This window comes from Debaryomyces fabryi (genome assembly GCF_001447935.2).
Source record: "Debaryomyces fabryi strain CBS 789 chromosome Unknown contig00036, whole genome shotgun sequence".
NCBI lineage: Eukaryota > Fungi > Ascomycota > Pichiomycetes > Serinales > Debaryomycetaceae > Debaryomyces > Debaryomyces fabryi.
Window position 1 is genome coordinate 12,870 of NW_015385462.1, and position 16,340 is coordinate 29,209.

Genomic DNA, 16,340 nt, shown 5'->3' on the forward strand with positions numbered 1-16,340 from the left:
AATATATCAAACTAAAATTGTAAATTAACCCTACATAAATTTATTTAATCTTGTACCTAAATATGTCTCCATTTTTACCAAAACACCAGAAATTCAATTTATCCACATAAAAACCCTCTAATTTCCCATCTTTGATCCAATGAGACAAATCAATCACTAGCAAGGGTACTTCGATGGAAGGTACAAGCTTATCGCTTATAATTGGATGCAATATTGTTGAATACTTTTTCTTTGCTTTAGAAGTGGATTGATCCTGTAATACCAATTTAGTATAATGTCTTTTCAATCTCAAGTCATAAAGAGATTTATATAATGCAACAATTACTTGAATATTATCAGTCAAATTCTCTTGCGACACTTCTCGGCTGTTGTTACGGCCATTTAAAAGAGATGTCATATTTGTCATTGTGCCACTACCTGTATTATTCCATGGTGCATTTAAGTTATTAAATTGAAATGATGCCATAGACATTGATGGTGACATACTATCATCTGGTTGTGTTAAGGATATATTTCGTGCATGATAGTTTTGGCTCGTCTTCATAGACATTGATGCAGAAATCCTGTTGGAAGATATATTACTCTGATGTGTGGGAACTGGCTTAGATTTAAATTGCAGCTGAAAGGGTGGTGGTGAAGTCTGAATAGAATGTCTTCTCTTATGTTTACTTACTGAGTGATGTTGTCTCTTGACCTTTGGAAGTGCCTTGTAGTCAAATTCCCAAATTATTATTTGTCCATCGTATCCACAGCTTATTAATTTATAGACGGGACTACTAGACACGGATGGTTCTGAATTCTCTATATTCACTTCATTTCTAACGAATTTGATTTTATGAACCGTATTGGTGTGTCCTTTGAATCTGCTAACAATCTTTATGTCCTTCACCATAAGTGGATAAGTCAGTTCCATATTTATATTTGAATTGCTTAGATTATGAAACGATTCATCGAACTTCATATGCTCAAACGTGTTTGGGGGGATTGTAGATGTTGGTAATAAAAATTGATTGTTGACAGTAATATTCGCTCCACTACCCGAGTTTGCACTATTAATTGTTCCACTTCTAGATCTTCGTCCAGAAATACCTCCATAGGTTGAAGTTCCAGTCGGATTAGCATTATTTGAATGGTGATTATTAGAATATTTTGTTAAGAATCCATTGATATTGTAATAAGTCATTTTAAAAATTTCAATTAGATCTCCTTTACCAACAACACAGAAAAATTTAAAATCAGGCGAATATTGAATATCTGTGATCTGATTATGGAAGTAGTTGGAAACCATATCGCAAATTAAAGAGTTGTTCAACGGATTGCTTGTATCTCCATAGTTCATTTTATACGTCGAAACAAGGTCAATAAATCGTACTAAACCATCATCCGAAGCAAATGCTACTATCATGGGGTTAGACTGATTATGATTATTATTTGTATTACAGGGCAAGGTCGATGTTATCGAGGTGATAGATTTATGGCTAATCTTCATATGCCCAACAAGATAATTAGGGTATTCTTCTAACTCTTCTTTGGTGGTTGTGAATGGACTCAAATCGAATTTCTTAAAATACGTAACATGGTCGTCTTTCCCCACAATACGCTTCGAATACCGAAGTCTAGACTTATCATCATTTGATTTGGAATATGGATCTATGATAGCAACTTCGCCATTGGAATATCCCGCAAATATTAAAAACTCGTAAACGTTATTTGAGATTATAGATAAACTGGTTACCGAAGCCTGGCTTGGACTGTTCGAATATGAATATGAATTAATAGATGCAGAATCAGTCATTGTAGGGTTTGAGCTCAAGTCATCAAATACCTGATACGTCAATAGAGATAAATTTATCATGATAATTTCGCCACTTCCAAAACCAAGAATGACAATCGGATGATCAGCTAAACTCCTGAATGCCACCATACTTGTTATAATTAAATTCTGCCTAAATTGAATTCGCAACAAAGGATTTTCAATAACCTTAGGATATTGAGCTCCTTCTTGTAAAGACTCCTCATTATAAGGTAAACTAGGCTTATCGGAGAGAATATCATGCGTGTGTTTATAATTTGAATGATCATCTATACCTATGACATTTAGAACATTGATGTGGGACGAAATTAATAATTTGGATGTTGTCAGAGAGGTTAATTCATTCAAATATGATTCATTATCGTACTCCATTATTCTTTCTATTATATGTCCGCTGGTGTTCGATTTATTATCTGGCAAGAATGATAGCAAGTTATAGGTATTACCGTTATTGTCGTTCGCATTAGTATTCGAATTTGTAATCTTTAGTAACTTATTGAAGTTACTTGTAAACTTATTGAAGGGGTTCTTGTTCGAAAAATTATTATTATTATTATTTGCATTCTTCATATTAGCGAGATCAATAATGGTAGAAAGGCAACCAGGATTCAAATGAATCAATTTGAACGGATCATGTACTAATGGATTCACATTAGCTCCAATATGCATACCTCCATCCTTAGATTTAGCAGCCTCTTTAGTTTTTACAATCTTTTCAAAAAAGTTAGTTATATGATACGGCAACGAAACGTATGTAGTTGACTCATTGGAACCGGGTACACTGTTCAACGGAGGTCTCGAAATATGAAGATACGTAGGAGACAAAACCGCCTTATTAGTTGTTGTAGAATGGCTTCCTGTCAATGGCCAATCTAGCTCAAGCAGCCCATGTTGGGGTAATTTGTTAAGATCCTCCTCGAGGCTATAATGAACATTATAATCTAAATATGATATGCCAGGGCATACCGAATTTAAAAAACCATTAGCAGAAGGTAATTGCAGTAGTTGTACATTTGTCAGCGTCATTACTCGACCATCACCTTTCTATCCTTTATAATGTTATACTTCTTGGTTCAAAAGTATGGATCCTACACCGACAAATCCTATAAAATTTAGATGTATATAGGAAGCATTAAATTAGTTGGGGAATTCTGATATAAGCTTCGGACAAATTTACATAAGAAATAGACACATTGTATTTCCTGTATGTACGAGATTATCTACTCTAGATTCCGCTCCATCAGGCGGCGAGTAATAAAATCAGTTTCTTTCCTCTGCTTGAAGACTAGCCAACACTAAAGATGAATTACAAGACTTACGATGGTGAAAATTGCCATCGTATCTGATTGGTATTGAAAATTAGAACTAAGAATATTAATTATAGGATTTACAATAGAGAATCTACTCTGGGCATTTGAAAAGGTTATATCCGAAGTACACTCAATCATTTTTTTTTTTGTTGGAAACAGATTGTTATACTTCAAGTAAGGAAAAGACATATAGATGCAAGATTGTGTATTCTTGAAGAAAATTGCTGAAAACAGAATATTATACTTTTCAGCCGCTGGACGGTGAAATGGTCAAGTGCAAAATATTTTTCCCTATATTTGTTGATGAAGCATGAATCTTTAAACACTTTGAACTGCTCTGAACGATAGACCCTTCTCTTACAGCATTCGAAGAAACATCTTCCCCTGACAAAGTATATGAAGCTCATTAGTAGACTTCTATATGTGCTGCGTCACGTGACTCGCGGAGCGCATAATTTTTGCGCGACGAAGAATCCGACAACAAGAAAAAACGGCGAAGCTAGCTCAATAACCCCCTTATACATAGGATTTACTTAATATCTCCAACGGTTAAATACCTGATAATCAATCGATTTAACCAGTCCATTTAGTCTCAACATACTTGGACTTGTATATAACACATAGCACACACCCATAGTGCGGATATATTTGATTTCCTATTGCCATTGTTGTGTTGATTAGAATTTGTTGTGTTAGGGGAGAGATTGTCGAAAAAATTTCCGACGAGCCACGGAACATCCGCACACCCATAGTTAAGGAAGGTTTTATACCAAATTACAATACAAACAACCACATAACCCAATCAATTAATTAATATGGCAATACATCCTTCAAAAGGCACTGGTGGTTCGAAGCAGTCGAATTCGGGAGCAAGATTTCGACAACGAAAGATTTCTGTGAAACAACCGTTGACAATATATAAACAAAGCGATTTACCAACACTAAATGCATCTAATGAATTAGAACCATCACAGGTTCATCATTTAAATCTGAATGCCGGCCAGCAACAAAGAGACATACATGCGATAGAGACTGGTGTGGATAAAAATGAAGAAGATGAAGTTCATTTGCAACAAGTCATTAATGCAGCGCAGAAAGTACTTTTAGGATCCCAGAATGAGGATGGCGATCAGAAGAAAGATGATGGTGACAAAAAGGCAGATGCTCTGGTTTATATCCCAACACCTGATGCTTCTAGAATATGGACTGATGCACATAAATACTATAATGATAATTCATTTAGAGAGCCAGAAACATATATAAAATTTAGTGCTACTGTTGAAGACACCGTAGGCGTTGAATTTAATATGGATGAAATAGATGAAGAATTTTTGAAAGGCAAGCTTTGGAAAGAATACCCAAAAATTAAATCACCAAAAGTAAAAACGGAGAAACTGGACAATGCCAACAAAGAAAGCGATAACACTCGTAAGTGTTCAGAAGTTGAATTTGAAATTGTATGTGATAAGCTCGAAAAGATAATTGAAGAAAAGCAGCCCTTTCTATCCATGGATCCTTCGAATATTTTATCTTTCAAAGAATTATCAGCATATATTATAGAAGAATTTAATAATTCAAACAAAGATAAACCATACGTTCAATTGGGATCAAATTTGAAATATATTTCTACCACGACATTAAAAGAAAAGTTATCCAAAGAATTATCTTTCGAGCCATTTGTTACATTGTTCGATAAGTCACCATTAGATCAAACTTCAACTAATAATGTGAGACCAATTCCAAAATTGTTAGAATTATTTGGTGAACCAATATATGAGCATTGGAAAGGCAGAAAGATTGACCGTAAAGGTAAGCAAATACACCCGACCCTTAAATTTGAAGACCCAAGTGCCAATGAAAAAGATAATGATAATGATCCATATATTTGCTTCCGTCGTCGTGAATTCCGTCAAGCACGTAAAACTAGGAGAGCAGATACATTAGGTGCAGAAAGAATAAGACTTTTACAAAAATCAATGCACAGAGCAAGAGATTTGGTAATGTCGGTTTGTCGGAGAGAATTAATCAAATTAGAAACTTGGGAAACAGATCATGCAATCTTTAAATTGCGTAGTGACGCTAAGAATTTGAAAAGGGTCGTTGGTGTGAAAGGTGATGATTATCTTTTCTATCCACACAAGAGAAAGAAGGTTATTAAAGTTAAAGAAGAAGACGAAGACAAGGAATCATCGAGAATTAAACGTGATAAAAGATCTAGGTTTGACTCTTCTCGTGAAGGCTCTGTAGCATCGATACCAGGTTCGGCCACTATCGGTTCAAATGCTATCCATAAAGATAGATTGGCTAATGGGCAAGTTCACCATCAACAAGAAGCTACTTCTTCTTCTCAACCATATGTTAAATTGCCACCTTCTAAAATCCCAGATATGGGATTGGTTACGGTTTCGTTGGTGTTGAAGGAGAAAAATGAAACTATCAAGAGGGCCGTATTGGAAAAATTACGCAAAAGAAAAGAACAAGATAAAGGTTTTATTAATGTAACTGATGATCCATACCAGCCATTTTTTAATATTGCAACAAATAATAAATTCAAGAATAATGAACTCAAGCATATTCCATATTCTTCTATTGCTGCAACTAGATTTCATGAAATTAATACCACTAATTATATAAGTGAAAAATTGAAAAATTTATTGGAAGAAGGAAAGAAACCACTTCCTGGAACTAAAACTTTTAGAGGTTCAAATGGTGAATTGATTCCCTCGAAGCCATTTCCTCATTTACTGGCTTTGCTTCAAGATCGTATTGATAATAGTCAATTTAACTCGGTAAGTTACATTGCTCAATTATTATCAAACATAGAAAACAATAATTTCAGTGCTTATAACAACGGTTATGGTCAACAACAACGCCAGCATCAGGAAATGAATAGAGATAAAACTAAAATTTCAGATCCAATTTTCAGATTGAGAAAAAGAGTTGGTAGGTTTAATAGAAACTTTGTTGATAGAAGAGGTTTAATGAAGAGACCAAATGATGTAATTGATGACTTCTTAAAATTCGATGATGAAAATGATAATGAAGAATGCGACCAAATGGATATTGATTCTGAAATAGTCAAAAGGGATAATGTACCAAATGTCTACGACAGTAGAGTTGATTCAATTAAGAGATTAGATTCACGTTGGCAGTTTGATGATGACTTGACTGAATATAGTAAAGGGTTGCAAAGTCCGTTCAGTTTAGATCCGTCTAGATTAAATTGTATAAGTGATGACACTCAATCAATAAGATTTGGTTCAATGCTTTTGTCGAAATCTTATGATTTATTGAGAGAGTCTGTTCATCAACGGCAACAGGCTCTAGTACAGCAAGCAAGAATGAGAACGTTACAACAGCAACAGAGAAATAATAAACAGCAATCGGGACAAAACTCTGGATCGAGTAGTGCATCATTAGGATCGAATAATAATTCAAATCCAAGCATTTCAAGCCAAATTGATCAAGGTCAAATTAATGTACAAAATTCCAGACAGGGTGGAACTAACTCCAATGGTAGTCAAATCTCAACTTCAAGTCAGCCAAGGCCGAGTATGTCAGGAGGCTCTATGAATCCAAAATTACCGACTCAAAGTCTGCACCGATCTAACACAAATTCTCCATTGCTTGCTTCACAGACTCAAGGTTATTCCCAGCAACAAAATGCTAACAAATTCCCGCCGATATCTCAACCTCAGTCACAATCTCCAACCCATACTGCTAATCAATTACAGACTTCTAAAATGTACAATAAACATGGTAGTAATATTCCTCTGTCGAATTTAAAGGGCCCGAAGTTTACGAACAGTAACAAAATTGGATCTTTACCTAATCGCAAATGAGTGAACAACTCTTGATGAGTTACTACATATCGATTAGAAATAATTAGTCTGATTCTCTTATTATGTATTATAGTTAATTTATGATAAACATTCATGTATACTAGTGTCCGTTTACAATGTGTAAGAAATAGCCGTCATTTTAAAAAAGTGAATATATTAATATTAACTCTATATATTATAATGTACATAAACAAAACACTACAAAAATCTAAATGTTATATGATGACTTTGGCCTTCAAATGCAGAAGAAAACTTAAAATAAACCTTCTATTTCACCGTCGTCATTGACTTCGACGTTCATAAATCCAGCATGTGTTGGTAAACCAGGGATAGTCATGATTTCAGCTGCTAAGGCGTATAAATAACCTGCCCCAGCCGAACATCTAACTTCTCTAATAGGAACAGTGAAACCTGTTGGTACACCCTTCAATGAAGGGTCATGAGACAAAGAATATTGAGTCTTAGCAATGCAAATTGGCAATTTATCATATCCTTGTTGAGTATAGGTTTCAATTTGTTGTTTTGCCAATGGAGATAACTCAATAGAAGAAGCACCATACATTTTGGTAGCTATAGCTAATAATTTATCTTCCACAGAACTATTCACGTCATATAAGAATTTCTGCTTTGGATTTGCTAAAGTTACTGCTTCAGAAACTGCATCAGCTAATTCGACAGCACCAAGACCACCTTTAGACCAGTGGTTGGAAGGAACGGCATAGTCTGCACCTGCCTTGATTGCCTCTTGTTTAATGAGATCAACTTCAGATGCGGAATCTGTTTCAAATTGATTGATAGCAACGACTACTGGAACGTCGTATTGTTTGATATTTGAAATTTGCTTCGCCAAATTAGCACATCCCTTCTTTAAGTACTCTAAGTTTTCCGTAGTATACTCTTTTGGTAACAGTTGACCTGGTTTAACGTCAGGAGCACCACCATGTAACTTCAAAGCACGAGATGTGGCAACCAAAACGACAGTATCAGGCTTAAATCCAGATGCTCTGCATTTAATGTTGAAGAACCTTTCACCACCCATGGTGAAATCAAATCCGGCTTCAGTAACAACAAAACCTTTTTGCCCATTATTTATAGGATTAGATGGAGAAGTAAGTTTTAAACCCAATTGATCTGCAATAACAGAAGAAGCACCAATTGATATGTTAGCAAATGGACCTGCGTGAACAAAAACTGGGGTACCTTCCAAAGTTTGCATCAAGTTAGGTTTGATTGCATCTTTCAATAAAGCAGTAATTGCACCGGCACAACCAACATCCTCGCAAGTAATGGCAACTCCGGTCTCCTTTTGGGTTCCTACAACAATTCTTCCAACTCTTTCTCTCAAGTCACTTAATGACGTAGACAATGCCAAAATAGCCATCAATTCTGAAGCAACGGTGATATCCATACCAGTTTTACGTGGAGGAAACTTACCTATTTCGTTCTTACCTTGGCCAATAGTAATTTCACGGACAAATCTATCATTACAGTCCACAACTCTCTTGATTGTAATAGATTCTGGATCGATGTTTAAGATAGAGAATTCTTCAATTTCGGTCTCATTTAATTCGTCTGGATTAGTCTTTGTGATACCCAATTTTTCTAATCTCTTCAACATAGAGTTAGTAAAAGCTCTTTTTCCCTTCTTAGATGGAACCAATCTTTTGAAGAAACCACCCACAGATTTAGAAGTATGTTCATGAAACATTCTAGTATCAACGGCTGCACACAATAAATTTTGAGCTGCAGAAATTGCATGGATATCACCGGTTAAATGCATATTGAATTCATCCATTGGAATAACCTGAGCATAACCACCTCCTGCAGCACCTCCCTTAACACCAAAAGTTGGCCCCATACTTGGTTGACGGACATTTGCAATAGAATTATATCCTAAGTGAGCACCCAAAGCTTGGGTTAAACCAACCGTAGTTGTACTTTTACCCTCACCTAAAGGAGTTGGCGTAATACCTGCAACTAAAACATAATTACCTCTGTCAGATACTGAACCTTCAACTTGCTCGTCTAAACGTTTAATAACCATTTTTGGATCAACCTTAGCTTTATAATGTCCATATGGCTCCATTTCTCTTTCTAATAAACCTAATTCTTGGGCAACTTTAGTAATTTTCTTTGGCTTTTGAGCTCTCGAAATTTCAATATCTGAAGGAACAGGTTCCTTCATATCGAGAGGTAATGGACTAAATGCATGCTCATGAGCTTTTTCTGCTTGTAAAACAGCAGCATCATAAACATTAGAGCATAACATTGCCACAGTCATTGGTCCTACACCACCTGGAACAGGTGTAACAAAACCAGCCTTCTTTATTACAGATTCATAATCAACATCACCAACTAACTTTCTACCTTTTGCTGATTGAGGGTCACTTTTATAATTAATACCAACGTCAATAACGACAGCATTTTCCTTCACCCAGTCCGCCTTAACGTATTCAGGAATACCAACAGCAGCAACTATAATATCAGCATTTCTAACTACCGAAGGTAAGTCATAAGTGTGACGATGACAAATGGTAACTGTACAATCTTCATTTCTTAACATGGCAGCAACCGGCGTACCAACAATATCAGAACGACCAAGTACAACAGCATTCTTACCACGTAAACTGATACCTGTAGTTTTAATCAATTCCATTATACCATTTGGTGTGCAAGGCTTAAACATTGGTGTACCACCTTTTTTGGTTAATTCACCTACATTGTAACGAGCAAACCCATCAACATCTTTTTCGGTAGCAACAGCATTAGTAATAAGAGTTTCATTAATATGCTTTGGCAATGGCAACTGGATTAATAAACCATTCACCTTAGGATCTTTGTTCAATCTGTCGATTTCATCTAACAAGTCTTCTTCAGAAATATCTTCTTCAAATTTCAATAAGTTGGACAGGATATTAGATGATTTAGCGGCTTTTAATTTTGCCTTCACATAAGCTGAGGAGTCCGGTCTCCCTCCGACTTGAATAATAGTCAAATTTGGTCTGAACTTCAAGTTATCGAAGTTAATATTGCTAGCATCAAAATCTTTGAAGTTCTTAGTATTGTAAGTAACGACCTTCTCGGCGATTTTAGATCTAATAGATTTGGCTAATAAAGTTCCCGACACGACAGCAGCATCAAGACAAATGGTCGACTTATGGAAAGACCTAGCCAATCTAATCGTATTAGCTTTTGAAAAGCAGCGGCTTGTTGACCTAGATAACATAATGGATAATTAAGTTGGATGCAAACTCTATAGAATGACGTTTATACTAAAGAATGCTAAGGAAAAACTTAATTAAAACTAAGGTAACCCGATAAAATGAAAAATCGACAACAATTAGAATGAGAGACAAGGATTTATCAAATACTTAGGCCGATATTCTTAATTATTCATACCTATTTAGAAAATTTATTTCTGACTCTTCGAAAAAAAAATAATGAAGAGTTTATATGCAGTATACGAATTACGTCTAGTAAAAATATTTGAAAAAAAATTCATGAGTCACTGGGCTAAGTACCTTATTGGCTAATATCTTTGAATAGCTCTGATCATGTTAATTTGCCAATTTAAGTAACAAATAGAAGAGTTGGTACTTTATAAGAAGAAGCTGAACCATATACTCCAAATGTATACTGTGGATGTAGGTTTTTAAGGGCCTAAAAAAGTATTATTATTACGAATCGACAGAGTCACAAATAAAGACTCTGGTCCGATAAAGCAGACGCACAGTTATAATAATGCATCGTAAAAATATTGTATATTGTAATAAATAGTTTCTATTAAATGGTTTAATTAGTCATGGCATCATTATTTTTAACATCTTATAAGATATTATCATCGTTATGAACTGATTCGACAACATTGTTCTCGTTATTTTCAATTTTGTCATGCTGATTATGAGATCGTGTGACTTCTGTCTGTTCATTTCTTAGTTGGTTTAGCATTGCCTGTGCTCTGATCATCGTCTGATCTGCTTCATTTATAGTATTTGTATTCTGAGAGATGTTTTCTCTGTTAAGTGTCTCCGCCTTTCGTCTAGTTGACATTCTTCTTTTTAATGAATCGACACTTTCATAGTTGTTATAGGCCTTTTGTATTGCCAGATCATCAATATTGCCATTTGACGACTGTTCTAGCAAATCATCTAGTGTCATACTTGAGTAGAAAGAAAGGGCTTTACTTCTTCTATATTGACTTTTTCTTTCTCTTGATTTTCTTGATGATGGACTTGTCAATGCACTTGTCTTTAATTTTTCTAGCAAGTTATCTATGGTTACATTACTATGTGATCCATCTTTTTGCATTGAAGCACCATCTTCAGTAGCCAAACTTTTACGAAGTTCTTCATTATCCACTTGATTCTTGCTTTGTTCTTCATTTAAATCTTTAGCATTCTCTTCATTCTTATTCTCATTTGATTGCATTTGTCTTTTATCACGCTGGGCTTTTGAATCCTCTATCATCTTCTTTCTAGCAATATATGACCTCTGTTCTTCCTCTCTTTGAATATTTTCAATATGTGCCTTTTTGAACTCCACAACGAAGGAGGCGAATTTGTTAAAAAATGAATTTCTGCTATTAGAATCTTCCGGGTTTTCACCGAAATATTCCATTAATGTATTATGATCACCTATAGTTTTTTTTAAATGAGATTGTAATAAAGTGTTTTTCAGTTTTGCGCTTTCGAGAGGTTTCGAAATTACGCTTAAAACTTTATCGTCTTGATGCAATTTACTAGGATCACTTAAATTTCCTTTTGCAATGGAGCTTGCAACATTATTTATAGTTTTCTCAAAATCATGGCAGTCATTCTCTAATTGTTCAATTGAGATGTTGTTAACCTGATTCAATGAACTCAATTGATCAACGAAGGACCCATATTCCAGGAAGGAGTTTCTAATAATTTTCTCAACATAGTGTAAAAATGTCATAGAATTAGTGTCATCCTTCATAAACTTTAGTCTTTGTAACGTGCCTAATTTGAATCCCATAGCTTGTTTTGATGAATCATTCATAAAGTTACCAACAGATCTGATTATTCCCAAAACGTTTTTTAAATCATCTGATTCCTTAATACTGTTGTTGACCTCATCTATTAATTGCAATTTTTTTAACAAATCAGAATAATCTTTCTGATAAGTTTGTGTTAGCAACAAAGATCTTGAACGTGATTTCCAATAATGCCTCATGTTAAAACATAATTCTAAATATAATCTGTCTGGCCTCTCTAATTCTTCAACTGGCTTTTCTGGTTCTTTATTAGATTGTGTAAAATCAGTGGAATAAGGAGTAAAGTTTCTCAAAGTAGAATCACTTACTTCAATCAAACTATCATTGTTAAAAAACTCTAAAACGCTAATATTTTCCAAAATTTCCTTATCACAATTCAAAATTTTATTGATTAATTCTTCAACAGAATTATTGGCAAACATGTGTAAATTAATACCAAATTGCTGGACCAAATCTCGAGATAAATATGATACAGTCTTAGGTTTGTTCGCTGTATTCATTTGAGTGCTTCGTTTTTTAATTGTTGAAGTTTTGGCAACAAACACCTTCTCAACTTCACCTAATATACCTCTTTCAAGTAACCTGTCTGATAAAACATCATCCTTAATATCAGACCAGAAAGTTTTATTAATGTTTTCGATTTTGTCCCAGTGCATCTGCTTCAACTTAGCTTTTGGCCTCACAGAATTTCCTATGGCTAGAGAAATATCACTAGGATTTGCATCCTTATCCATTGCATCTGAAATGCTTTCAGAATTGTTCTTCTTTTCAGTTGCTATTTCATTTGCTTCTCTCTCAGTCAATGGTAAGGGTGATGATGGCGAGCTTAACTTTCCTGATGCTGGTGAATTTGATATAGAATTGACTTCTGATAGTATTCCAGGTAACGGAGGTGGAGGTGGTGCAGGTGGTGGGAAGGATGTAGGTGTTTTAGGCCTTTCTATACTAGTAGATTTGGAAACCGTTGATGTTTCAGAGTTCAAAAAAGATGGAATGGGAGGTGGTGGTGGTGGAGGTGGGGGCGGAGGAAAAGATGAGACAGCTGATTTCAGTTCAACGGCTTGTAAAAACAGTGGTAATGGTGGTGGAGGTGGTGATAATAAATTCATATTCATGAATGATGGAAGGGGAGGTGGTGGAGGTGGGGGTGGCGTTTGCTCAAGGGTGTTATTCTTATCTGTCTCTAAAGGTATTAATGAAGTTTCTGACTGTATCTTATCCTCTAATACAGAAAAATGAGGACTTGAAGTATTTGAAGACATCCATTTAGAAGGAGATAGAGGATGATGGGGTACATATAAGCAATTCGATCCTGGTTTCAAGTTAGCCGATCTAACTTTGGAACTCGAATCCAATGTCTTTGAGGTTTTATCCTCAGCAATAGGTAATAAATATGAATCTTCTTGTTCAGCGGAATTGCTAACTTTAGGTGATTCTTCAACTACTGGAATCCCATCAGTTTCATTCAAAGAGTTCGTCCCATGACCAACTGCATGAAGCTCCCCTATAGATTTGCTACTCTTTCCCGAGAATACTGATTCCAATTCATTAACAAACCCATCATTTTTCGATACGTCGTTATTCTTAATTCCGGCAGTAGATAGAGTAGGCAGTTGCGCATAATCAACCAGTTTTGATGCTTTGATTTTTTCTTTTTCAAAAGCTTTTATTTGAAATTGAAGTACTGATATTTGCTTCTCCAAAGAGACAATCTTGTTCATATAAAAAGATTTTTCTTTCTTTAAATTTGCAACTGTTTCATTCAATCCAAAACTTGCCTCTATTTCTAACTCTTTTTTCTGTTCTTCTAACAAGGTAATCTGTTTTTCTAGTTCTTGCGTTTCTAAAATCGTATATCTTGCTGTGTCATCAGTAATCATTCTGTCCATTAATCTCTGGATAGAGCTATTCAAAACGGAGTTTGCATTTGCACCAATCACTGATGATTCCGTAATAACATGATGTAAGACCGAATCTATAAGAATCAATAGTCGAGTAATTTCTATTTCAGACCTTCGACTATCTTTCAACATTAGAAATTTCATGAAAATAGATTTTATATAATCCTTGCTTGAATGGAAACCAGAATTTTCTGGAAATTTTAATGAAAGAAACAGTGATTTTAATTCACCGAACAACTTGTCTACGTCAATATCTCCTGCTTTATCAGACTTAGCTTGAGTTTCAAAATTAAAAAATTCGTTGTAATCTTCCTCGGCATAACCTTCATACTTTTCTATTTCTTCATTAATCCGATCATCATTAATAACCTTTAATTTATCGAAAATCTTCAAAACTCTGGAATCGTTAAGCTCCCGTCTCAATGATATACGCATCTTTATAGATTTAGTGCCTTCTATAATAGAATTAATCAATAATAAGGTAATCAAGGAATAGTTTTTTAAATTAAATTCATTCTCTAGCCTAGCATTATTTCCACCTGTGAAGTACTTGTCTAGAAATGATTCAACTGAATTTAACCAAGGCTGAAATCTTACAAAATCACCTAACAAATCTTGCAAACTTACCATACTGTCAAGGATGCCAGGTAAAAAATCAGCATTTTTATAATATGACAAGAAAATTAAAACTTCGGTTACTAGTATCCTAGTAGCTAGTCTTGGAGAAACCAACGAAAAAATCATTGCCCTAATGACATGGGACTTGTTTTTCATCACAAGAGATGAATTAATATTAGACTCTTCTTCGTCAATTTCTAGTTTATCCTCGTAATCCGAAATTTCGCTATTTAATATACTCTTTAAGCAATTTACTATAATAAATTCTTTATCGAGCTCGTCATTAGATTTAATACTTTTTTTATTAACCCTAGTAAGAATAACAGACAAAGCAGTCTCTCCTTGTGCATCACTAAATTTGTGACCCCAAGTATTTTCCAGTTTTGATATAGGTTCATTCAACTTCTTCTCAAGCTTTTTGTATTCTTTCAACGACAATTTATTTGAAATAATCCTTGATACATACCATTCAGGTGATCCCTCTTTCAACTTTTGTTTTTTACTTAATGGCACATGTCCCTGTCTTGAAATCGGTAACCTTGTTTGCTCATTTTCCAATATAGGTCCCGTTGAAATGTATTTTGAACTATCGAAATTTGTATCTAATGTCTTCTCGGAAGTATTTAATTTAAGAAGTGTCTGAATTAAAGAATGTTGTTTTGCATGTTCATCATTTAGCTTGTCACTCTCTACTGATATATTGCTATCTCTTTGATCTGTGGAAAATTTGGAAAGATCATCTTGGCTGATGGACCTAGAGTTAAATTTAGGAGGAGGTGCAAAAAAGGAAGAAGAAGATTTAGTTAGAGATTTCAAATTAAAATCGGTATTAGATTCATTTTCGCTTAATAGTAACTCCCATTTCCTTGAAATAGGTTGTCTTCTCAATGTTTTCAATGCCTTTTCAGAAAAAACTCTGGTAGACAATAACTTTTCAAAAAGTATGTTAACAACTTCTGGTTTAGGAACTTGATTCTTGCTCAAGGTAATAGCACTAAAGGATTGTAGTGAATGACTCAAATTATTATGATCATTAAACCTTTCACTATTAGCTCTAGCTAATTTGGTTTGCCTTGGAAGTTCTTTTAGATTATATGCAATTGTATTATTTAATGTTGTCGATTGATCTAACTTTGGCAGTGATAACATAGGTTCATGTATTGTCGCATCATATGAATTGTTAGGGATATCACTCAAATTAGGCACACTAGTATTTTTTTCTCTCATACTATGTGACATTGTACTTACGGATGATGGTTTTATTGGGGGTGATAACTTTATATCTTCTTTTGAGAGGCCATAAACTGCTAATGATGATCCTTTTATTGCTAGACTATCCTCGTGTAACGATTTCGGATCTAGCGATGAACGGCTCCCAACATGGTTTGACTCCATAATATATGGATAATTCGGAGCTACTTGAGAGGTCCCGTTCTCAAATGATCCAATTGATTTTTGACGAGGTGAAAATGCAACTAACGAGCTTGTTCTCGTCCTTTCGGGTAGATAGTTTACAGATATTGGTTCCTTGGAGCTTATAGGTACACTTTCATACCCTATCGCTTGAAATTCTTCTGTACCTGCAAGCTCTCGCGAGGTGTCAGTATTAATGGGTGGCAATGCTTTGGGAGATTCTATTTTTTCATTACTTAATAGTTGATTAAAGTTCAAAATAGATGTCGATTTGGTGACCTTTCTCATTCCCTTTGAAAAAACGCTGGGTCTTTTTGTTACTTTCGAACTATTCAGTGAATTCGTAGGATCCTCAACCTGTCGTCCATGATCTCGGATTGATTCTTGATCATTTTCCATAATAAAAAGTCAAAACTCACGCCTGTGGTT

The 16,340-nt window shown here is 34.8% G+C and overlaps 4 protein-coding genes across 4 annotated transcripts; 1 reads left to right on the plus strand and 3 right to left on the minus strand.

Annotated features, from left to right (window-relative positions):
- Positions 1-40: 40 nt before the first annotated feature.
- Positions 41-2,839, minus strand: AC631_02184 (uncharacterized protein; the record flags this gene model as incomplete). Its single annotated transcript, XM_015611014.1, has 1 exon — positions 41-2,839. One exon carries the CDS (start codon positions 2,837-2,839, stop codon positions 41-43), a length of 2,799 nt encoding a protein of 932 aa, XP_015468144.1.
- Positions 2,840-3,938: 1,099 nt separating this feature from the next.
- On the plus strand, positions 3,939-6,965 carry EPL1 (Epl1p; the record flags this gene model as incomplete). The annotated part of the gene is made up of 1 exon (XM_015611015.1): positions 3,939-6,965. One exon carries the CDS (start codon positions 3,939-3,941, stop codon positions 6,963-6,965), a length of 3,027 nt encoding a protein of 1,008 aa, XP_015468145.1.
- Positions 6,966-7,218: 253 nt separating this feature from the next.
- On the minus strand, positions 7,219-10,191 carry MIS12 (Mis12p; the record flags this gene model as incomplete). The annotated part of the gene is made up of 1 exon (XM_015611016.1): positions 7,219-10,191. The coding sequence occupies one exon, from the start codon at positions 10,189-10,191 to the stop codon at positions 7,219-7,221; it is 2,973 nt and encodes a 990-aa protein (XP_015468146.1).
- A 599-nt stretch (positions 10,192-10,790) lies between these two features.
- BNR1 (Bnr1p) lies at positions 10,791-16,310 on the minus strand (the record flags this gene model as incomplete). Its single annotated transcript, XM_015611017.1, has 1 exon — positions 10,791-16,310. The coding sequence occupies one exon, from the start codon at positions 16,308-16,310 to the stop codon at positions 10,791-10,793; it is 5,520 nt and encodes a 1,839-aa protein (XP_015468147.1).
- Positions 16,311-16,340: the final 30 nt, after the last annotated feature.